The sequence below is a fragment of the Lathyrus oleraceus genome, chromosome 2 (assembly GCF_024323335.1).
Source record: "Lathyrus oleraceus cultivar Zhongwan6 chromosome 2, CAAS_Psat_ZW6_1.0, whole genome shotgun sequence".
NCBI lineage: Eukaryota > Viridiplantae > Streptophyta > Magnoliopsida > Fabales > Fabaceae > Lathyrus > Lathyrus oleraceus.
Window position 1 is genome coordinate 355494452 of NC_066580.1, and position 25338 is coordinate 355519789.

Consider the following 25338-nt stretch of genomic DNA (forward strand, 5'->3'; position numbering starts at 1 on the left):
GATTGAGTTGATATTGCCGTTGCTGAATGTGAAATCTGAGTTGGGTGATGAAACATGTTAAATTACTTAATATTGCATGATATTTTATAATGCTTATTATATCGATTGAGGAACTCACCCTTACAACTATTTTTCAGGTAACGAGCAGTGATTGAGTAGAAGCTAGTGCTTGGAGTCTAGTGTAGTCTCCTTAGTGGGTCATGCTCTGATAGATGTAACATCGGGACGGGATGTTTTAATTGTTTTATTGTTGATTGTTGACCCATTTTACATGTAATATGTTATATGTTTTGATTGGCTGATTTGATTTCTATCCGCTGCGAATTATGCAAAAATGTTATTTTGATTAAATAAAGAGCATGACAGTTATTATGGTGTGAAGTGGTTGTGTGACACCCTTAATTGCATCTTTACTCTGATTGATATGTTGTTATTTTAATTATATATTCGGGGTATTTTATAAGGGTGTTACACTACATATTGTGAGATGAAAAGAAATTAACACTATTGTTTAAATCTACCTTGATTTATTTTTTATTATGTATTCTCTTGTGAAATAAAACTATTGTTTTAAGAAAATAAACAAGACATTAATTAGTATACGATATTTATATTTTTCTTTTATCAATACGAGTAATGTTGATATTATCAAGTTCAATGTTGATGCAGCTAATGGTAGTTTCACATTTTAGTTGGATTGGATCCTTGGTAGAAGTTCCACGTAGATTGCGAAAAGTAACATCAGTCACTGCCACACCTTTGCCAACATTGGCATATAATTTAGGGTAATAACTCTGGTCAATAATTATAGGATTCTTGACTTCGATAAATTCAATATTTTCATATGTGATCTTCCTTGCATATCCATTTCCTCCCTAATTTAAAAAATTACAATATTTGGAATTCAAGTCTAATTGAACTTTATGAAATTAATTTATAAAATAAAAAATATATCAGTTAAAACTTTTTCGGATTGTAAAACATGATACGAGATTATCAATAACATTATTATGATATTGTTACTACAATCATCCTTTTGTTTGGTTAGATTCAATATATACTTACCTTCCATGTCTTGATTCTGGCTCCATTTGAAGTTCTCGTAAAAGTGCAATTTTTAACATATATATCTTCTACTTTAGCATATTCTCCATTTTTTCCGAGGCTACCAATACTATAATCACCAATCCCATTTAATTTCTATATTAATAAAATTATAAATATATAATAAAAATATGAATTAACTTTAAATATGAATTTAGTTTGAATTAACCTGATGCCATGACCAGGTCCACAAAAAACACCAGTTATGTTGATGAAGGAGGATCCGGTGTTAACGGCGACACAATCGTCACCTGCAAATTAATGACAAATGTTATAAAAAAAATAAAGATGAAAATAAAAAAATGAATCTAATATCATTTTATAACTCTTTGATCAACCTAACAAAGGGAAAAAAGAATAATAAATAATCATAGTGAAATAATGTATTGTAATGACCAGTTGTGATTGATGAATCCTTAATGATGACATTGGATGAGTCAGCAATATCAATCCCATCGGTGTTAGGACTATCTTCTGGTGCAATCATTTTAAGATTGGATATAAATACCTTTTTACACGAACTTATACTCATATGATTTTTTGGACTATCAAAGTGAGTCAAATCGCTAATTGTAAGTCCTTCGCACTTAATAAACTTAATTGCCTGCATATACATAATATAAAGTAATTAAGTATTTACATATTTCAAAATAGTTTAATTAATATACTAAAATACTAGTTAATATATGAATCGACTTACCGAAGGCCTTTTACTTTCATTATTAGGATATGTTTTCCACCATGGAGCACCTTGGCCATTAATTTTTCCTTCCCCATTGACAACAAGACCGTTTATGCGCTCAAATCGAATCCATGATATCTCTTTATTTTCTGCCCATTTCCAATCCTCAATATTTTTCGGGGCAATGATAGTTCCTCCTAGCTATCAACAAAAAAAATACACATTTTGCATTGTATATATCAAACACATTAATGTGACAATTGAGGAAATAAATGGTGCATTTCAAATATACATATTTCTCTTCAATATAACAATTCAAGCAAATTTTTTAAATGAGTCACACTATTATCTATCATTACATTTTAACAAATATATATATATATATCATTAAATTTATGATAGTTAATAATTATTATTTTTGTTGAAATGATAATTTAATCAAATTGTTAATTTCTTAATTATCATAAAATAATTATAAATTTCTTAAACCTTAAATGTCATTTCTTTAAAAAGTGAGAGTAAATGAAATTAATACCTCCCAAGAGAAAATGATATAAAAAATAATATAATTGATTATTTATTAAATTTCATATTGAATAAAAATATTTGACTTTAATAATTTAAAGGATTAGTTTAGTCAAAAAAACATTTTAATCAACCTGTCGGAGTTTCCAATTTATTAAAGAAGGAGTACCTCAACTTTAACTGTTGCAGATTTGCATGGACCTTGAAATGTTAAAGGTTGTAAGAAGTATGTTTTGTCCTTTGGTATGATAAGTGTTGGGTTATCTTTACTCGTACAAACATCTTGCCATGCTTTTAGAAAAGCCTAATGCCAAATAATTTAAAATGGTGTTAGATATTTGTGATTATCAAAAACATATTTAAATCTACTTTATACAACAACAATAATATCATGAAGACAATATATAAGAATAATAAAAATATACTTCTGAATCATCTGTATTGCCATTCCCAATAGCACCATATTTAGAAACATCAAAAGTAGAGCCTCCATAATCTGCTGTAGGTGTTATTCTAGCACATAAGCTATGTGAAGCAATAACAAGTATTAGAAAAACAAATAATAAACCCTTCATATTTTATTAGAAAACACTAATATAATAATATACACGATATTGTTGTGATGTGAAAATGGAGAAAGAATTACAATATATAGAGTTGTCGATGTAGTATCAAATGGAAATAATAGTATAATTAGAAAGAAATATGTATTACTTTGTGCAAGATTAATAAAACTATGGCTTACACAGTTCTGTAACATTATATGTAGAAAAAAAATAACTTTTAAACTTTTACGTAATTGACCAAAATGGAAAAAGACTTTAGTTAGAAACAATGTGAAAACAATTTAAAAAACAATATCTTAATATGTTGAAAAGCAATTATATGTAGACTTTAAATCTCTCCAATTCTAATATGATTTAAATAAAAGTTGATGTGCCAAATATTACTAGTATTTTATTGGATAAAATCAAACGGTTGATCAAAAAGTTGTTGAATTATATTTGAGCAATAAAATTGATGAACTCATATATATTTTTGCAATATGAATAAGTATTCTTAAATTAGTAAAAAAAAAATCCGATTATGTTGAGAAGGAATGAGAAATAGATCACTACAATAAAAAATTTGTTTGGTCAGAGGTATTTGCGGTGAAAATTCTTCACTAAATACATATCTTATTTAGGATTTATCCCTTCACAACACATAAAACAATGAATAAAATTAAAAAACCAAATTGTGGAGATGCCCCTGCCAAATTTTAAGGAGGGAGTTTTTTAATTTTGAAATTGAGCGATGCAAGGGGTCACCTAATGCACAGAGAAAATAGCGCCATTAAAAACGTGCATTTACGACGGGCAACCCCTAGCCACGATTTACCGTTGATTTTGCGAGGAACAACCCCTAAACACTATTGATCGTTGCTTTTGCAATGGGAACCCCATCACACCTTTTGAAATTCTTTTGTGCTTTATTACATCATAGCTAGCGTGTGCCAATGACTTTAATGATGTTCTTCTAAGACAGACTTGTTATACCCTAATTGTATCCAACACTAAAATTGCATTGCATTTTCTTTTCATTTTATTTCCCTTGTATCAACATGACCATTGCATTTGATCATGCATTTTTCATTAGTTGAAAATAATTCATCTGCATACCAAATGATGTAAACGTAAGGGTTTTGACTTTTTGATCTTGATTATATTTTCCTATCTTGTTTACTCTATTCTAATGACTTTCATCTCCATATTGAATCATTTATTAACTTATATTAAAAATAGTCAAAATCAAAAGTTTTGAGTTTTATCTTTGACTTCTTTGTATATCATATGCATTATCTTTTGTCTTTTATTCCATTTTTATATAGTTTAAATTAATAATAACATGTCATTTGGTAAATTTAGAATTTTAAAATAGAATAAAAAAATATTTTTTACTTTATTCCATACATATCATATCATGAAAATCATTTTTTACAAAATACAAAAAGAGAATTATTCATATAAGATAAAATTGCATTTACATCGTACTAGTTACATCACTAAATTACATATATGCTAGAAAAACACATAAAAAATCAGATTTAAAATAAAAGGTTTTTATTACATATAACATCCACTATTTACATCACTAAATTACTTTTTTATACACTACATCCATTTAAATAAAGGGTATTTTTATTACATCATATAATATATCCATATTACATGAAACTAATAATACAAAAATAGTGAGGAAAGAAAATCAGCAGGTCCCCACACGAGTTTATGTTGCTATGTCCTTCAACCCTATTCCACCATCATCATCATGTTGTATCATGCATGTTGAAATAAACAACAACTTACATAAACCATGTCATGCTCACCAAATACATACACTAACAATTAATTAGTGGAAAATGAAACAAAGTAATTACAACAAAGTCCAACAAAACTCATGACTTCTGAGCAACATACCATTCCATACCAACATACATACATCCCAATTTATACAGATTCAAATTGAAATAAAATAGCTCTGTGGCGGCCTCCCCACCGTCAGTTGTAGTGACTTCTCATGCTTTGACTTGATTGAATGTGTGCACCTCCATGGTACTGGCATGCACCCTTGTGTCACCTCTCAATTGATCAAAGTGGACCTACATCTGATAATCTGATCAGATGACAAAAAGTGATGTCAACTTGGACTCATTGAATCCTTTGACTTTATATTTTAGACTCTCCAGTTGGGCTTAGCTTCTTCCTCTTCACCCATTGCTTTTGAATGCCCCCAATTATTATGTTTTATAGCTTGGTTTTATTTAACTTTTTATTTTTTTATTCTTTTTATGACATTTAATTGGGCCTTAGCCATATATATTTTTCTTTTACCCACACTAATTTATGCACCCTCATCATTTATTTTTAAATTAATTAATTGTGTTTGTTTTTAATTAATTAATTTTGCTAATTAAGTTTAATTAATATTACTAATGATTGAATTATTTTATTTGATAAATTAACCATGATAATCAATTTTAATTAACTTAATTAATCAATTTAATCAAATCTTAATTATTTAATTTTACATTGCTCATTTGTTTGCATATTTGCTTCATTTTAGTTCTCTAATGACCATGACTTTTAACTATACTCTTTAATCATATTTGTAATTAAATAATAAATGGTAAAGTGACTTAAAATGAATATTTCAATTTAAAACCCTTGGTACAACGTCAAGTGGACTTTCAAAACACGATTGACTTCAAATCATTTTTGTAATTCGCCTTGTAACGAAAATAAAATGTTTGACACAACATCAAGATCTTTTCTAAATCAAAATCAAAATGACTAATTCATACTTTGACCATTTTCAAGAATAATGGAAGAAAATGCTACTTGAATGAAAGGTCCAGTCATAGCCTCGAGTGTTAGACCCAAGTCGTAATAGTTTGCAAGTCATAAATACTCGTGTTTTTCCAAACTTTAAGGGCGTCTTCTTTTCGTAATATATTAAAAGAAAAAGACCACTTGGGTATAATGTCTAGTCCTAGTCCCAAATGTTAAGCCCGAGTCGTAATAGCTTGCAAGCCCGAGTGTTTGTCTTTTGTTTAAAACAGTCATAAATATTTCAAACTCTTTCATAACAAATTGGATTAAAATGATTACTTAGGTGTAATGTCCAATCATATTCCCGCGTATTAGACCCAAGTCGTAATAGCTTGCAAGTCATAAATACTCGTCTTTCAACCCTAAAACATACTCAAACACATTAAACATATTTTTCTCACCCCCGTGTGATCGTATACCTTTTCAAAAAGAACATTTGTTTAGTCCATTTTATCGTGATACAAACAAGCACTTAAGCCTCCCCCGTGAGCATACATGCCAAGGTTTAATCAGTATCTAAACTATCACAGAATAAAACAAATTAATCCACAAAAAACCATAGTTTTTCTACGCAGAACTGCGTAACTTTGAATTTCTCATTGTACCTGATATCCTAATTTAATTATTATTTAAATTAAATATTTATTTAATTAAAATAGTAATTTAAATAAATAATTAGGAGTTTGGGAAATTTGTGTAATTAGAGAAAAGTAAGAGGTGAGAATAGAGAAGAGAAGAGTAAGTGGGCAAAAAGTAAAATATGGAAAAATAGAGCTCATATGAATTCTAAAATGTTGGAAAAGGTTTGGGTTAAGAGTTTCATTTTGTACGTGAAAAAGAGGCAGATCTAGAATTGGAATTGCAGAGGCTCTAGAAAATCCGCTGTAGGAAGAGAAGGAAGAAAGGGGAAAAGTTTCAATTTCGAGGTAATGGAGATTGTCTACTTTTAGGTGGTATCTAAGTTGTAGGATAGTAAGGGTTCCTTATCCATCTATCAGTGTTTCTGTGAATTATGAGCTACGATGTGTTCTTTCTTAAATTATTATTGTTTTTGTTCTGTGTGTTTTGATCGTATGCTCAATTCGGGGATTTGGGATAAATTCTCTTATGGTTCAATACCTTCACGGTAGGAGGTACGACCTTGTGATATATGATTATTGTCATGTTATGCATAATTGATTGCTTATGTGTTGGAATTTATCATGGGGTTTTGAACGACCTTTTGAGAGTCGTTTGATTCCTCAAAATTATGATTTCTTGGATCTAAATTGGTTTTCCATTGTTTTCCTAAGTCGATCTTTTCTTAATTTTTTAAATTGTTTTAAATAAAATTACTTTTTCTCAGTGTAGAGTTCAAACTAAAAAATATTTTTTCTAAAAAAATTGGATTTTTTTATGAAAATTGAAACAAATCGAACCTTTTAAAATACTTTTGTATATATAACATAGAATATAGTGGGAAGTTCAGAATGGTTTTGAATTAGTCTAACAATTTCATTTTTTATAACATATAACATCGATTGTTTTTGAAACAATTCAAATTGCAATACAATTACTGGGCGATAATGTGGCATATCTATACTGTGTGAAACTGACTACTAATATGTGGTAGTATTCCATTGAAATTGTTATTTTAATATAAGGTATATGGACTTTCCTGTACGCTAGTAGAGATTATTGTATCATCATATTTTAATATATACTTTATGCCTACATTTTAATAAATGTCATATGTTTTAGTATTATTTTAACAAACATCGCATGTCGGTAAACTCTCTAAAGCAGCATGCCAGTATGGTGTCAGTATGCCATAGTTTGTATTATAAATGTTGAATTAGACAATAATCAAATATTTGACATCAATTACCCTCGACAACTTTAGAGATTATTTAGCATGAACAGTCAATCTTTAGAGTTAGTAGAGTTATCCTTAGAATATTTTTGAATATTTTATAATATCTTTCGATATTCTAGAGTCATTTTAAAAATTGAAAGGTGTTGAACTTTTTGAGGACTCTATTGAATTATTACTAACATAATCAATTTTTGAGGATTTCTGAATGTTTTGATGAGTTTAGTGTTGTTAAGTAATAATAAATTTGTTCTCTTTTTGAGATGAAAAATAATTACTTTTAAACTCTAATTTTTGAAATTAGTAATCCGGTAGAATTCTAGTGATGACCTGTAATTGAAAATAATTTGAGTATAGTAATCCAGAGAGGGATTACAATGATAGTCTTGAATAGCGTTTGAGTTAGTAATCTAGAGAGGGATTACGATGACGGTCGAGTATGGTGAATTAAAGGTTCAAAAGTGGAACCTTTTGTGAATGATTGAGACTTGTGTCTTATTATGATTTTTGAGATGATGATTTTGTTGTATGTTGTGTTATTGTGATCATGCATTCATGTATTTAAGAGATAGATAGGACTTCGGTCCAACGATGGCCTAGTCCATAGATGGACTATGGCGGTCTCACGTCTAGAGAGGGACACAGTTCAGAGAAGAACCAAAGATATAGGAATATTAGTAACATACCTCTGATCCCAATTATTTTTGGTACCACATGCATATGAGATGGAGACGGTGGAATTACATTGCATTTGCATTATGAGTTGTTTGATTATGTGTTGAATGTGATTTAAGAATATTCTTATGTTTGTTATTACTATCCTGTATTCCTGTTATTCAATGTTAATAATTGTTAGATGTATTCTCACCCCCTTTATATTTTATCATTGGGTCTTAGAGGAGTCGCTCTGATAAGTAGCATTGGGGTGAGATGTTATTTGTCATTGCGGGATGCTTTTATGTTGCTTTGTTGGAGTTGTTGATGACACATTATTTTTGAACTTTGTTGAATTTATGTCGCGTATCTGCATGATTGTTTGGTTTTTGAGGTTTATGGTTTAGTGACACTCTAATACTTGGTTTTTAATCAAACTATTTTATTTAAATGTTGAGTCGAGAAATTAGGGTGTTACATAATGGTATCAGAGCAGGTCGGTCCATCCAGCCAGGTTTTTGTGATTTTATGTGTTCATGGTGTACGACATGTGTGTGAATAATGTTGATATAATGTTTCTTCTAACAGTTGTTTAATGTTGTAACAGAGAAATGGTTGGAAGAAATGACTATGCTATTGCTGGTGCCTTTATAGCCTTGGCTCAATTGTTGCAAGCTCAGCAGAATCCACAGGTTGAAGGTGTTAAACCCCGTGGACTAGATAGATTTCTCAGGAACAAGCCACCAACCTTCAAAGGAAGGTATGATCTAGAAGTCGCACAGGTTTGGTTGCAGGAGATTGATAAAATTTTACGAGTTATGACATGCGCAGATGCTCAGAAGATTCTTTATGGTACTTATATTATGTCCGAAGAAGCAGAGTATTGGTGGGATAATGCTAGACAAAGGTTTGAGGCTAATGGTTGTTTACCGTGAAAATTGGTAAACAACCGTTGATCTTCCAAATTACTAAATTTGGTTACTTACAGGATCGATCAGATTGATCCTAGGATCATGTGCTAATTATTTAAAGTGAATCTCAGTGAACATGAACACTTCGAGGGTGTTTGCAATGATAGTGATTAGTGAAAATACTTAAACAGTAAAAGACTAACACAAAACGAAGAGAACGTTGTAAGAACTAAAGTAAATGGCAAGAAAGATAAATCCTTAAGATAAAGAAGTATTTCTGGAAAATAAAGATAAATTGAATTACTTCAAAGTAAATGACAATGGTGTAAATCGAACGTACATTTCTCAATTTACTATTTCTCTACACGCAGATACTTGGTAAATTTTACAGATTTTGTACACACTTTGACACACACGATCCTAGCACTAAGACCCTATATTTATACTAATTGAAATAACTGCTTCTAACGGCCTCTCTATCATAACAAGACAAATGGCGTTTTGCATGGATGCAACCATCCACTATACTCCACGTGTACTTTCAGCAATTTTTGACAAGACCTTCGGACTTGTGCCTACGTACCAACATAAAAATGAGGGATCAAAATCTCGTAGTTCGTGATACAAATTTCAAAGTGGATGCATTGCTTTTAACAAAAAAGTTAAGTTTGAAAGACACAAAGGCCTAAAAAATGGTTTGAATGAGTTAGTTATTTTTGGCTTTTTTGAAAGTTTAAGTCAAGTATAGTTAAGTTTATTTATAAATTTTGATTTAAGAAAAGAAGTTTGAAAAGGCAATGGCATAAGGCCAAAGTTTCTATCTTTTTGCAAAAGTGGTCAAAGTTTAGAACAAAATAAGTTCAATCAAAGAAGATTTTTGAAAAGGGAGGGAGACATTTTGAAATTAAAGAAATGGGGAGAAGATGAAGAGACTAATCCTATGCACAAAATTAAAAGATAGGAGTTAAAAAGATCTAACCAAATGGGTAGCAATCCAATAGACAAGCATGTCAATAGAAACCCAAAATTCCCTTGGACTTTTAAAATTAAGCAACACACAAATGTACAATTATATTATCTTAAAGAGCAAAGGCATCAAATAAAGATAGTCACATCCTAGCTTTAGCCATTCCATGATCTTCTTCAGATTAGCCCATGTAATAGATGGATTCCACAAGTCACAGGTTGAAAATAACAACTTCACAATGATCATGTTGCAGATGAACTCAGAGGGATCTTGAATGATGTATCAGATGAAGTTTCAAATTGCAAGCACTTCGTTTCACAGAAAATTGGCATTGACCAAGTCCTTTAGCATAGGAATGTTACCTAAGTTCTAAGTCCATTTGTCCAAGATCAAGCCAACAGTCCACACATTTTTTTTAGGGTTTTTGTTGCTATTATGTACATTAATGGTCAAAGACCACACAAACAAGAAAAGTATACACAAAAAGATATATCACATAATATGGTCCAAGTGGACAAAGTGAAAATTGCATTAACATAAACAATTAGAATGATATGAATAATGGGAAATGAATAAAGGCTACAATTAAATGACATTAAAGTAAATGACTTGAAATTAAAAGTTAGTAGTTAATGAATTAGAAGTTAGTATTATTTTGCTTTTGCTTCTCATTTTAAGACATTCTTTGGAGAACACTCAACCCACTTATCACAAGCATGGATCCTTGAGCCAAGACATCTTCCAAAGGAAGGAAAAAATGCCAAGTTTCCACCCAATACCATGAAAGAGGGGAGATATCATAGGCCAAATGAGATGAATGCATAAAGAAGGGGAATGAGAGGAAGAGGGAGGGTAATGGATCAAAACTAAAATTGATCAAAGGAGGACTTTTACCAAATTATTATCACCCATTCATTTTTGGAGATGGAAAGTTCATTCGATCAATCCCCTAAATACAATGATATTAACTTGACAAAGTCAAATCAACTTTGACCAAGACCCAACAACAAGAGTCAAACTCAAACAAGTCATTACAATTGGTCAACGAAATTATTTGGCATTTATTCAATTAAAAAAAGACTAAAATAATACATTTAAATTAAATATGGTTTGTCCAATTCCTAAAACCTCATCAAAACACCAAAGAAATGACCCTGAGATTTATCATAGGTCAAACAAGGTCAAAGCACCTTAAAGAAAAAGTTTCAGAATTTTTAAAGACTTAAAAGTATTTTTAAACAATTAAAATAAACATAAAATCATGAAAAATATTAATATTGATCCAAAAAATAATTTTAATTCAGAATATGAAAGAGGAAATTTTTTGAATTTTTTTGGTGAAACTCTCATATTTTTTGGATCAATATTAAAATTAATATGAATTAATGAAAATAAAAGGAATAAAAGAAAATTAGAAAATAGCAAAAAAACGTGGACCACTTGATCTCCCTCATTAATTGAGGTAACAGATCAAGTGGTCTTCAGCGTGCTTTCCACCGTGGACTTAAGTCAATACGCCACAAGGATGGTAATCAGAACCAACGCATGAGATTAAAACATTTTAAAACAGATCAATGGCTCTGAACACTTCTAGCGCATCGCCGGAGTCCAAAGGCCGATCATCTTCTCCGATGACCCTGGCCGGACTGGTTCACTCATCACCATTAAGAAAATGAAAAAAAGGACATGATCTGAAATAAAAAATAACGTAGAGCACGAATCTGACCTCAATTTTAACTAACTCCACATATATAGAAAGATATGAGGAGTTGAATTTTGAGGTGAGTCAATTGAGTTGCTTCGATTTAACCTCTAAGAAACTCAATCTTCTTGCCTACATTGGTAGGACTTCAGACAACCAAAGATCCAAGAGAATTGAGTAGAATTGAGAGAGAATTGAAGAGATGAAGTTTTTTGAAAATTACCTTCAATGTTATGCAGTTCTTGATGTGGCTTGCTCCAAACACGATCTAATCACACTTGAGGAGCTAGTAGGAAGTGATTGATGAGGTTGCAAGGCTTTGGGTCCTGGAGTTTTTGAATCTCCAACAGTTGAGATTCAAACTCAAATTTCAAACTAAAATTTATCAGGTTTTCCTTTGGAATGAGAGGGTTTCAATGGGGGGCAAAGCTGGCGCGTAAGGTCTGTTTCAAATGAGCACAGAGAGCATGTATTTATAGCATGGATGAATGATATTTGCACACTTCAAATTTTGTCCAAATTTAGCAATGTTGATTGCACGAGTGCATGGGCATGTGAATGCCCATGATGCAATGCAAAAAGGTCCAAAATCAATCCAAATGAAGTCTGAATGGAAGCTTGATTGGCAAGGCAAAGTGAACTGATGTTTTGAAGTTTGATTCTTTCCAATTATGCAGCCCTATTAAAGCCGTGCGCAGACCTAGAAAACCTCATCCAAAATGCAATAACTTGGGTTCTTTGGAAAACATGGATCAAGGGGAACAAGTTTGATGTTCAACACTTTTTCATTTGGAGCTTGGAACATGGAGAACTTTAAGGTGGAATTTTGGGAACAAGTCATATCATTTGGATTTGGAATGATAGAGTTATGCATTTTTGAAGTTTGGAAAAATCACTTGTTCAATGGTATAGGTCAAAAGTGACCTATAATGTAACCTCATATCACATGCTCATAAAAGTTGAATTAGTTCTCACTCCAAACATAAAACTTGAAGTTGAAATCTTGAACTTGATTTTGCAACTTAAAAATCTTTCATCTCATAAAAACTGAGCAAGTTATGGCCTTGGGAAGTTGACTTTCAAACGAGGGTTTAGACAAAATGACCTATAATGTTTCAACATAGAACATGATTTTCCAAGAAAAACTAGCTCTAGGTCTCAACATGAAAGTTGTTTGGAATGTCATTTAGAGTAACTTTGAATTTGGAATCATTTTCGTATGGTGAAAATTGTAGGAGATAGGGTCTAGGGAGACCCAGTTTTGATCAGATGAATTCATCTGGCCAACCACCCTGAACCAACTTGCTAACCTTCAATTCTTTTGACTTTCTTGGCTCATGGTAGATCATATATGCATAATATGATGAATTTTGGAGTGTCCCTTGAGAAATTTGATCAATTGGTGAGGTAGCTTGTTGGAGAAGTTACTCAAGATACCTAGTCAAACTAGGGTTTCCAAGGCAAATCACTTCCAAACTCTTGAAGAAAACTTGATCAATATAACATGTAGGAATCAATTGAACTCATATATGATGCTCATAACCATTATTGGATCAATTCATGGTTGTGCTCTTTGTCATGAGGGTCTTAAACCCTAGATATGAACTTGATAAATCAATGGAGATCATGCCCTACCTACAAAAAAGTCAGGCAAATGCAAAGACATATTTTTGGTATTTTGGTTAGTAAAATAATGATATACAAGTATGCTACAATCACAAAGTGCATCACAAAGTGCTTGGTGATCTCTCTCAAAACAAACCCAATGAATGAGGGGTAAGGAGAATGCTAAGGTATGTTCCTAATGCTAATGCTTATGATGAAATTGCATGAGGGATCTTAGGGTTAAAATTAGGGTCTTACAGCTGCCCCTATTTAAGGACATTCTAACCGAGGAGGCGAATGTTAAAATCTTCATGTCGACTCAGTAGAATGGGCTTAAATAACAACATATAGAAACAAATTTTGGTCCCTAAGAGACCTCATGATGCATATGACATGAATGCAAAAGTTAATGCTTTGTGGGGAAATATTGCCACAAAGGAAAATAAATCAGAGAGACCGAAAATTTGCAGGAGTATAATATATTCCATAAGGAAACCCCACTGGGGAGACAGAGACTCTTGGGGGGAAAGACGGGTTATGCGTAGGCCAGACTACGACTTAAAACTGCTGGGGGACTCGAGGAGTTCCATACAAAATGGAAAAGACTTAGCCGGGGAACAACAACATCTGCAGGGAATACGAGTAAGTCAGGATGAAACTGAAATACTTGAATCATGCAGGGAAAAGCAATTTCACTAAGCAAATGCGCACTCAACTCAACTGGGGAATAAACTTCAACACAGGAGGAGCAGAAATCTATTATCTACTACCTGTTAATGAGTAAGGAGATAATAAAAATCTGACAGAGAGAACATCCGTCATCAGTTAGGATGAACATATCGAGGATGACTCGCTAGACATCAACAGAAGGGAGTACTCATTATCGGTTACTGGGTAAGAATAGCCTTGCTGGGGAAAACTGCAGAAAATAAGATTTACAACTATCAGTTACTGGGCAGAATACCAAGGGTGAGAATATCCGTCATCGGTTAGGATGAACATATCAAGGATAGACTCAACAGGGAAGAAAATCCATCATCAGTTAGGATGAACATATCAAGGATAGACTTGCTTGGGGACGTCAAGGAGGATACCCGTCATCGGTTAAAATGAACATATCAAGGATAAACCAACTGAACAAAAAGTAGGAATTACATCTATCGAATGCTGGATAGAAGACCATCAAAGAGAAAATCCGTCACCGGTTAAGATGAACATATCAAGGATAGACTCTGAGAGGGGAGGAAAAATAGGAATTACATCTATCAGTTACTGGATAGAACACCATCAAAGAGAAAATCCGTCACCGGTTAAGATGAACATATCAAGGATAGACTCTGAGAGGGGAGGAAAAATAGGAATTACATCTATCAGTTACTGGATAGAACACCAAGAGAGAGAATCCGTCACTGGTTAAAGTGAACATATCAAGGATAAACTCTGCGGAGGGGACAAAAATAGGATTTATAACTACCGGTTACTGGGTAGAAGACCGCAAAGAGAAGGAAACATGTCATCGGTTAGGATGAACATATCAAGGGTTAACTCTCTTGGGAACAAGAATAGGGATTGCAACTACCTTTTTACTAGGTAGAATACCAAAGGTGAGAATATCCGTCATCGGTTAGAATGAACATATCAAGGATAAACTTAGGCAGGGGAGAGAAAGATATTCGTCACCGATTAGGGTGAACATATCAAGGATATACTTCTTGGGGAATCACATCCACTGGGGACTCTACTGAGGAGAAAACAGGGATACTTTTGCCATGTATTGGGCAAGAAGTAACAAATTGCAAACTAAGAATAATATTACCAGTTACTGGGAAATAAACTCTTAGGAGACTCAAAACATCTATCTAGGTAAGAGCTAGAAAGAAATAGTCAATCAAGACTCAACCCATTGAGGACATAACTCAAGGGGAGTGATTCCATCTAGATAAGCAACTGGAAAGGAAACTGAAGTAATAATCATCCACGAGGAACATCTCATTGGGGAAGAGGAGAAAGGTTAAAGTCTTTCTGCCTAAGGGGATGACGCTCTACGATTGAGAGAGGACAAACACCTAAATTTGTATGAGGATAAAGTACCGCCATACAGAGAATGAGAATCTCAAACCAACAGGTTAATCAGATATGCAAATATGCAGTTATGGAATTATATGAATGTATATGTATATGATGATTATGCTGACAAAATGATCACAAAGGATACAAAGGTGTCGCAAAGAATTTGAATCATCGGTACAATCCTCGATCAATCCACAAAAAGAGGGAGACAACTGCTGGAGAACAGAGAAATCAACAAACCAAAGGCTCAAAACTAGCTGAGGGAGGAGATCTGCTGAGGAGAGGCGAAGTTATCGAGTCTGCAAGGAATGTTAGGTCAACACCATATCAAAATGGGAGACAACCATGCAAAAGATAAACACAAATAGCTTCTCAGAAACCAGAAGGAAACTCTGACTGGGAGCGAGTCGGATGGCGACTGGTGGGGAAACCAATGCGATCTACTGGGGAAAACATCTTACGCTGCTGAAGATCAACCCTGCTGAAGAAACACGAACTCCGTTAGGGAACACAGAAACACTGCCGGGGAAATAACACGCCGCAAGGTACTGAATCAACCAACTTAGCCGAGGAAAAGAATCGGGAATCCGCTAGGGCATAAACACTTTGCAGGGGAACCGGATCAACACATACAACTAGGGATACCCGAAGGGTTAACTGCTTGGGGAACCTCTGATACTTAACGCTTAAGGACTTGCTGCTCTGGAAGTGCTGTTGATACTTCCTTTTTAATTGCTTTGAAAATTTCTTGGTTTTATATGTTTTAAGAAAAAGATTTTGATTAAAAATTTTAAATTTTCAAAATGATCATAATAAAATTTAAACTATTGACTGAAGTAAATAAGAGTAGAAACAATTGGGTAAAAGCTCAATTTTATTTAATTGGGTGGTAGTCTGTAAATGACAAGACTCCACGGATTTTTACAAAGTTGAAAAGGGTAATTTACATGGAAAAGGGCTACATTGAATACAAATGATCCTTAGTCCTTCTACCAACTCTTGATATCCACTGTGCTCTTGACCGCTGCTGGGATGATGAATCAACGTCAACCCTAATGCTCAATAAAGTCTTTCCAAAATTGGACAATCAGTAGACTGCAATTACTTACCATAATCCCTAATTTTTGCATAAGTTTCCGCAAGGTGGAGTACTCAAGTTATCGGATTATTTTTTTCTATTTTTATGTCTCTAAGTTTTTCCTGGATCGCCCCTTCGGGTTTTCAATCCACCTGTAAGACCCTAATTTTGACCCTAAGATCCCTCATGGCATCATATCATTGCTCATTGCATTTTCCTCAAGGATCATAACATCTTGGCTCCTTACCCTTGGGTTGGGACTTGTGTGAGTTGGTTTGAGACCACCAAGCATGCTTGAATTATATATTATTGATTTTCTTATTTTTTTTACTAAACAAAAGCACAAAAATATGTCACTAACTTTGTTTGTTTTGAAGCTCAAGCAGTCATGTGATCCAAGGCTCCTAGGAGGCTCCTATGTTTATTGAAATGGCCAGATGAGGAGGAAAGCAAGCATGACAATGGTTCCGAAAGCTCTCAATCATCATATATGCCTCGCAAGTATCTTAATTTGTCAATTTGATCAAGATAAACCAAAGGGCTTAAGGATTGTTTCCCAAGGAAACCGTAATTCAACTGTGCATTGACTGTGCCTTGCTCATGAAGCAACCTCAACCCATGATGAAATACAATCAAGGGAAGTTTTTTCATTCATCATTTTATGCACATATGAGCTTATGTGAGTATCCTCAATCATCCATTCATTAAGATTTAAAGTTTGGACTTGAGAAGTTGATCAGTCAATTCACCTGACTATTTTGAAATCCACTGAGACCTCACTTTTGATATGTTTGTCAAATGAAGATTAACCCAAGATAAAACATGTTCTTAAGTGAAGGTGAGAAAAACAAGAAAGGGGGGGGGGTTTGAATTGTTTGGAAAATAAGCGCTTTTTCAAAATGAAAATCACACAAGGATTTTATACTGGTTCGCTTATAACACAAAGCTACTCCAGTCCACCCGGCCAAGGTGATTTCGCCTTCAACAAGGACTTAATCCACTAATCTTGAAAGATTGTTTACAAACAACATCTAAGAGAAAGATCTCTTAGTCCTCTCAAGTCTACAGACTACACAGAGTCACTTGAGGAAATACAACAAAGATAAAAGCTTATGTAATATAGAGTGCTTCTAAGATAAGCAAATATTACAACAGTAAGAACAAAAAGTGTTTCACGTTTCAAGCAAAAGCTTCGTGAAGATTTAGAGAGCAAGAGTGTTTTCTTGAGCGTTGATGTTTCAGTATAATTTTTGCTTGTATATGTTGTGTACTGAATGTTGATTTTCAGTCCTTTATATAGAAGAGAAGGAACCGTTGAAAAATCATGGCAGATAATAACTCTTGAATAATAATTAGTGACATATCTTATGTTGCTTGTTGTCAAAGCAACTTTCACTTCTTGAATGACTACTTACCACAAATAGTTCCTTATCATTTGTATTTTTGGAGTTAACGTCTCTTCCTGTATTAGGAAATCCATTTCCATAACTTTATTTGAAGTTAACGTTACTCTTCCTTATTTAGCAATTCCATAATCAGAGTCTTCATGTTTCTGGAGATCTTGGAATCTGCTATCTAGCTTCTGATGTTGATCTTTTGAGTTCTGATGATTTCTTCAGATAGCGCCAAGAGCTTCTGAAGTTTGACATACTGTTGTTCAGAATCAGAATTTCTAGAGCGTACTTCTTGTTCAGATGCTTCTGATATTTTGCTGTTTTGCTCAGAGTTAGACTTTCTTGAACGTGTTTCTACTTTAGATGCTTCTTATCTTCTGATAATTTGTATCTGATCTGGTTCTGTATCTGATGACATCATCAGATCTCTTCCTTCTTTCTTTAGAACCCTGCACACTTAGAAACTTTTTGTTAGGGTGCCATTTTTGGTTTCATCCTTTGTTATCATCAAAATCATGGAATCTGTTGTAGAACAATTTTTGTTCTTACAATCTCCCCCTTTTTGATGATGACAAAACAATCTTAATTAGCAGATGAAACATATGAAATATCAGATCAGATAGACAAGAGCTCCCCCTGAGATAGTGCTAGGGAGTTCAGAAGTTCTTACCAGAGCTTCTAAGTAAAGAGGTTTCTTGATACCTTCTGCAATTTCTTAAGTCCAGGTTAGATAAATTTATTTTTAAGAAAAATATGTTGCAGAATGCTTAAGGTATTTAGACAATATTTTCATCAGAGCTATTAATGACTTCTCCCCCTTTTGTCAGAATCAAAAAGACATAGCAAAAATAAATAATTGAAGAAAAAAAAACATTGTATTTAGATAAAAAGCAACAGAGGCAAAAAGAACAAGTAAACATCAGAAACAGAGAAATCAGAGCAACAAGCAATAAGTCCTAAGTGCCTAGGGGTTCGGAGGCGGAGGCATTCTCTGAAGCAACATAGCCAGCATGTTCTGAATGTTGTCGTTGACAGTGTCTTGTTTATCCATTCTGGCACGGAGTTCATTCTGATCTTGCTTAAGTTCTTTCAGCGTCTGGAGAACCATAGGGATAACAGAAGAAGAAGACTCCCCCTGAGTCAGAGCCTGCTGTGCTTCAGCAGTAGCCTGCGCTTCAGCAGCAGCTTGTGCTTCAGCTTCGGCAGCAGCAGCAGCATCAGCCAGAGCTTTAGCTTCAGCTTCCTTTATCCTTAGAACTTCAGCTTCTCTTGCTCTTTCTTCCTCCAGCCTTCTAGCCTCTTCTTCAGCTTCTCTTGCTAATCTCTCTTCTTCCAGCCTTCTGGCTTCAGCTTCTCTTGCAAGTCTTTCCTGGAGTCTTGCCTCAGTGTCTCTGATGTAGCCATTTCTGACTTGTTCAGAGATGTGCTTCAGTCTAAAAGCCTCAGAGGTCATCCAGCCAATGACTCTGTTCCAGTGTGTCCTTACAGAGTCAGGATCATCACTGACTTCAGAGTTAGTGGTCAGAGACTTGACCTTTTGTACTGAAGCCCCTGCGACCAGCATTATGGCTTCCTCAAGGGTAGGTACAGAAAGGTTTGGTTCAGAGGTTTGAGGTGAAGAAATTGGAGGGCTGAGATTTAATGTGAGAGGTTCAGATTCTGCTTCAGGTTGAGGTTCAGATCTTTGGGGTGAAGCGTAAAGAGGGTTTAAGTCTAAGGGTTCAGTTTCAGCTTCAGGTTCAGGTTCAGCGGAGGTGTTTGGAGGGGTGATATCAGAGGTGTGGAGGTCAGAGGGTTGAGTTTCAGAGGGTTGGTCTTCAGAAGTAATGTTGGTTGTTTGTTCTGGTGGAGGTGAAGTTGCTTCAGATTGTGTTTGTGTTGGTTGTTGTGAAGCAAAGTATTGAGCCTGAATTTGGGCTAAGGTTGGGGAGTCAGGGTCAGAGTATTCTTGGTCAGAGGAGATTTCAAGGTATGGGGGTGATTATGGGGCTGAAGATGAAGAGGAACTGGTTTGGTTCAGTTCTTCAGCTTCAGATAAAGGTAGTGTTGTATGGGCAAGATTAACATTTGGTGGAGGTTGTGAAGTTCTGGTTATAGAAGGTGGGGTGTCAGAGGTTGTATATATGGGTGGTGTTGGGAGAGGATTAGAAGAAGAAGCCAAAATGTGTTCAGAGGGAATAGAGGGAGCAGACATACCAGTAGTTTCTTGCAGAGGCGCTGGAGATCTGGTCCCAGAAGTTTCTCCTATTCTTGCCTTCTTTGCCTGTGATGCTATCTTTTTCTCAGAGAGACCTCTCTTGTACCTGACGAAGTCTTCTTCTGAATCTAGACAATCGTCGAGTCTGAAGTCAGAGATGTCAACACCTTCATCCAGCAGACGCTGAAGGTAGATAGCAACCGCATCTCTGGGTTCATTCTTGTAGAACCTAGCAAGACCATGAGGCAGCTTCCTCTGATCTTTCAAGGAATCCCAGGATGTGTCCAGCGTGGGTCTGACTTGAATCTTCTTTATTATTCCCATACTCTTGAGATTTCTGGCGTTCAGAGGCTTTCCAGTATCTATCGCCAAATCCTCCATTAGTTTGGCCTTCTCCAGATGATCTACCAGCCCATTCTCGATGAAGACATCAGGTAACAATCTTCCCAAAGGGATGTAGGTTATGGGCTTCATGTTGTTTCTGGTCTCCCTGACAGAGTCTCTGAGGTATCTGAAGAGTAGTGCAGGAAGGCAGATCTTCACACCCTTGTGAATGCAATACAGAATGCACTTCTGATCTGCATTGATGTAGTCAGAGGAGTTAGATGCTGGGCGGTGGTGAATAGTTCCCAGAATGATCTTAAGCCACACTCTGAGGTTCTGATGAAGCTCTTTGTTCTTTGAAGGATTTCCTTCAGTGTTATGTTTGAAGATGGTTGGATTGATCACTTCAGCAATGCGCCTTGACCTAGGGTTGATGTTGTAAATCCTTTTTCATCCATCTCTCTCCATGTTCAGTAAAGAAGCAATTGACTTTTCAGTAATTACTATCTTTACCCCCAAAACATAAGAGACGATGAAATGGTCATCAGCGTCTGCAAATCTCCAGAACTCCTTGATGAGAAGTGGGTAAACAGGACCATAAAGCCTTTGGAAGTAGTTTTCCCACCCTTGTTGACGAAGTTCTTCAGTAAGATCAACGCCATTTCTCTTCATGTTTTGAAAGTCTACTAGAGTTTCACACAAAACTTCCAATCCCTCAAATGGAGTTGCTAGGTTTACGTGAGGTAGACGATCAAGGATATGGGGTTCCTTGTACACTGGAGTAATGGAAACTCCTGTAACAGTTGGAGTTGGAAAGCTTGAGCTTTGAGCGGTGGCGTTGGATTCCATTTGATGAGAAAAGTTGAAAACTTCTTGTTGTTGAGCATCCATAGTTGAAGAAGAAGATGAAGATTGATAAAGATGAAGTGTTTGTGGAAATGCTTCAGAGAGGGTTTAGAAAGGGTTTGAGAGTGAGTGAGAGTGATAAGTGTGTGAAATGTGAGAAAAGTGTTTAAATACCCTAAGTTAAAACACATGCAAAACGACACATCATTCAGCGTTAGCACAAAATTCAAGTTAGCATGCTTGGGGGAGAAATGATTAAGACTAATTAATGAATGTCTAATCCCAACAGTACGCACACTGCTCGAGGAGATTTCAAACGTCTGTCCTTTGAATTTCTTTTGACAGCTGTCTAGAAGTTCTAGGGTTAGACGCTCAATGCTCCACGTGTTTTGATGTATCTGATCTTTAGGAATACCAAAGGATTGGTTCCTGAAGATTTCTAACTCAGATATCTTCTTAACTTGGTAGAAGTATCAGAGTCAGAGGCAGAAGTACATTTGTTTACATCAGAGTCTCATTTTACATTCTCAGAGGCACAATTCATTCAGGACAATTTTGAATGTTCAGATTTTTTAAGATAAAAAGAAATCTATCTTCAGCTAGAGGCTTAGTAAATATATCTGCCCATTGATGATCTGTATCAATGAACTTCAATGTTACTATCCCTTTCTGAACATAGTCTCTGATAAAATGATGTTTTATTTCAATGTGTTTGGCTCTGGAATGTAGAATGGGATTCTTACTTAGACAAATGGCAGCAGTATTATCACAGAAGATAGGAATGTTACTCTCAAAAATTTGCAGATCTTCTAACTGATTCTTCATCCAGAGCATCTGAGTTGTGCACAGTGATGCTGAGATATATTCTGCTTCTGCAGTAGATAGAGCAATAGTTGACTGTCTCTTGCTAGCCCAGGATATCAAATTGTTTCCCAGAAGCTGGCAATTTCCAGATGTGCTTTTTCGTTCTAGTCTATCTCCTGTATAATCTGCATCACAGTAACCAGAAAGTCTATACTCTGATGTTTTCTTATACATCAGGCCCAGGTTAGGAGTTCCTTTCAGATACTTAAGAATTCTCTTAACTGCTGTTAAATGAGATTCTCTAGGATCTGATTGGAATCTGGCACAGAGACAGACACTAAAGAGAATATTAGGACGAGTAGCAGTCAGATAGAGAAGAGAGCCTATCATACCTCGATAGAGCTTTTGACAAACCTTTGCGCTTACTTCTTCTTTTTCAAGAATGCATGTTGGATGCATTGGAGTTTTTGCAGAGTTGCAGTCAGCCATGTCAAATTTCTTCAGAACATCTTTAATATATTTGCTTTGATGAACATATGTAACTTCTGAGGTTTGGTTAATTTGAATTCCCAGAAAGAACTTTAGTTCTTGCATTAAGCTCATTTCAAATTCTGCCTGCATTAACTTAGAGAATTCTTGACAAACAGAGGCGTTAACTGAACCAAAAATAATGTCATCAACGTATATCTGGCATATCATGAGATCATTGTTAAGGTTCTTACAGAAAAGTGTGGAGTCAACTTTCCCTCTGATAAAATTGTGTTCCAGAAGAAAATTGCTTAAACGTTCATACCAAGCTCTGGGAGCTTGTTTAAGTCCATATAAAGATTTTTTAAGTTTAAAAACATGTTCTGGAAAGTTTGGATTTTCAAAACCTGGAGGTTGGTTGACATACACTTCTTCTGATATATAACCATTAAGGAATGCACTCTTGACATCCATTTGATATAATTTAATAGAATGGTTAATAGCAAAAGATACAAGAAGACGAATAGATTCTAACCTTGCGACTGGAGCAAAAGTTTCATTATAATCAATACCTTCTTGTTGACTATAACCTTGAGCTACCAGTCGAGCTTTGTTTCTGACAACTTCTCCTTTCTCATTCAGCTTGTTTCTGAATACCCATCTGGTTCCAATAACGTGAGTGCCTCTGGGCTTTGGAACAAGATCCCAGACATCATTCTTTGTGAATTGATCTAATTCTTCTTGCATGGCTGAAACCCAGTCGTTATCTTGAAGTGCTTCATCACAGGACATAGGCTCAATCAGAGACACTAGTCTCAGAGGAGTATCTTCAGAGGTCCTGAAGGTAGATCTGGTTCTGACAGGTTCGTCCTTGTTTCCCAGAATCAAATCTTCAGATATGTTGATACGACTTTTGACTTTCTTTGGGATTTCTGGGAATTTAATTTCTTCAGAGTTCTGAGTGACAGTTGCTTCTGGGGCTTTATCAGAACCTGCAAGAGTGATTTCTAAATCTACAAGATTTTCAACTAGCTTTGACTTTTCAGGGTCAAGCTTATCATCAAATCTGACATGAATTGATTCTTCCATAATTTTGGTTTCTGTGTTGTATACTCTGTAGCCTTTAGAGCATTCTGAGTATCCTAACATAATACCTTTCTGTGCTTTGGAATCAAACTTGTTCAGATGTTCTTTAGTGTTTAAGATAAAGCAAGAACATCCAAAAGGATGAAAATATGAAATGTTTGGTTTTCTTCCTTTACACAGTTCATAGGGAGTCTTTTCCAGAATAGGTCTTATAGAGATTCTATTCTGAATGTAACACGCTGTATTTACAGCTTCTGCCCAAAAATGCTTTGCCACATTAGTTTCATTGATCATGGTTCTGGCCATCTCTTGGAGTGTCCTATTCTTCCTCTCTACAACTCCATTTTGTTGTGGAGTTCTAGGGCAGGAGAAATCATGGGATATTCCATTAGAGTCAAATAATTCTTCAAAATCTTTGTTTTCAAATTCTCCACCATGATCACTTCTGACTCTAACAATTTTAGCATCAAATTCTTTTTGCACTTTGGAGCAGAAACTAGTGAATACAGAGTGAGACTCACTCTTGTGCTTTAGGAATTTCACCCATGTCCAGCGACTGTAATCATCAACAATGACTAGTCCATACTTCTTTCCATTGACTGATGCTGTTTTCACAGGACCAAATAAGTCAATGTGGAGAAGTTCCAGAGGCTTAGAGGTAGAAACAACATTTTTCTTTTTAAAGGATGTTTTTGAAAATTTTCCTTTCTGACATGCTTCACACAGAGCATCTGAAGAAAACTTCAGTTTAGGTAGGCCTCTGACTAACTCGAGTTTATTTAGCTGAGAAAGTTTCCTCATGCTAATGTGGCCCAAGCGTCTATGCCATATCCATTGCTCTTTGTGAACAGACATCAAACATTTAACATTTTGTTCTTTTAAATCAGAAAGATTAATTTTATAAATGTTGTTTTTCCTCTTGCCTGTGAAAAGGACAGAGCCATCATTCTGATTAATGGCTTTACATGTTTTTTGATTAAAGATTACATCATAACCGTTATCACTTAATTGACTTATGGATAACAAGTTATGCATCAATCCTTCTACGTAAAGGACATCAGATATAGAGGGAAAAGTACCATTACCAATAGCTCCGGAGCCTCTGATCCTTCCTTTCTGATCTCCTCCGAAGCCTACAAATCCAGCGTCTTTAAGTTCCAGACTTTGGAACATAGACTTTCTTCCCGTCATGTGTCGCGAGCATCCAGAGTCCAGGTACCATGACTGGTGTCTGAACTTTGCTGCATAGGATATCTGCAACATACACAATCTTATCTTTCGGTACCCAGAATCTCTTGGGTCCTTTCTGATTAGTTTTCCCAGAGTTTCTTATGACTTTGGGTTTTCTAGCATTTACAAATTTTTGTTCTTGTGTGTATGTATAGTGATATGAAAATGGAGATTTAAGTTGGTCACTAGAAGAAGTTTTAACTTCCTTAGGATCATACCCAATTCCCTTTTTATTGTTCTGACTGACTCCATAAATCATGGATGCCATAATACTCCTACCTATTCCATTTTTCAGAAATTCTTGAAAGGCTTCTTCGTATTCAAAAATAATTTTATTTGAAGTTTGTGGTGCTTGAGACAACGCTTCTTCTAATTCTAAGCTTTTTCTTTTTGCTCCATCTCTTTCTAGTGTTAAAAATCTGATTGTATCTTCTCGCGCTAGAATTGTCATCTCAAGCTTGCCACATT

At 34.8% G+C, this 25338-nt stretch overlaps 1 protein-coding gene across 1 annotated transcript; it reads right to left on the bottom strand.

Annotated features, from left to right (window-relative positions):
• Window positions 1-608: 608 nt before the first annotated feature.
• Window positions 609-2886, bottom strand: LOC127123249 (probable polygalacturonase At3g15720). The gene is made up of 7 exons (XM_051053485.1): window positions 2737-2886; window positions 2481-2615; window positions 1805-1987; window positions 1501-1708; window positions 1274-1355; window positions 1066-1174; window positions 609-875 (listed from the first exon to the last, which is right to left on the bottom strand). The coding sequence occupies exons 1-7, from the start codon at window positions 2884-2886 to the stop codon at window positions 609-611; spliced, it is 1134 nt and encodes a 377-aa protein (XP_050909442.1).
• Window positions 2887-25338: the final 22452 nt, after the last annotated feature.

What these genes read in the sequence shown, in the direction of transcription:
- LOC127123249 (XM_051053485.1), bottom strand. Translation starts at nt 2,886, where the DNA reads ATGAAGGGTTTATTATTTGTTTTTCTAATACTTGTTATTGCTTCACAT. An exon ending in GCAATACAGATGATTCAGAA is followed by an intron (nt 2,616 to 2,736) that starts GTATATTTTTAT and finishes ATTTGGCATTAG; the next exon opens with GCTTTTCTAAAAGCATGGCA. An exon ending in CCAGAATCAAGACATGGAAG is followed by an intron (nt 876 to 1,065) that starts GTAAGTATATAT and finishes TTTTTAAATTAG; the next exon opens with GGAGGAAATGGATATGCAAG.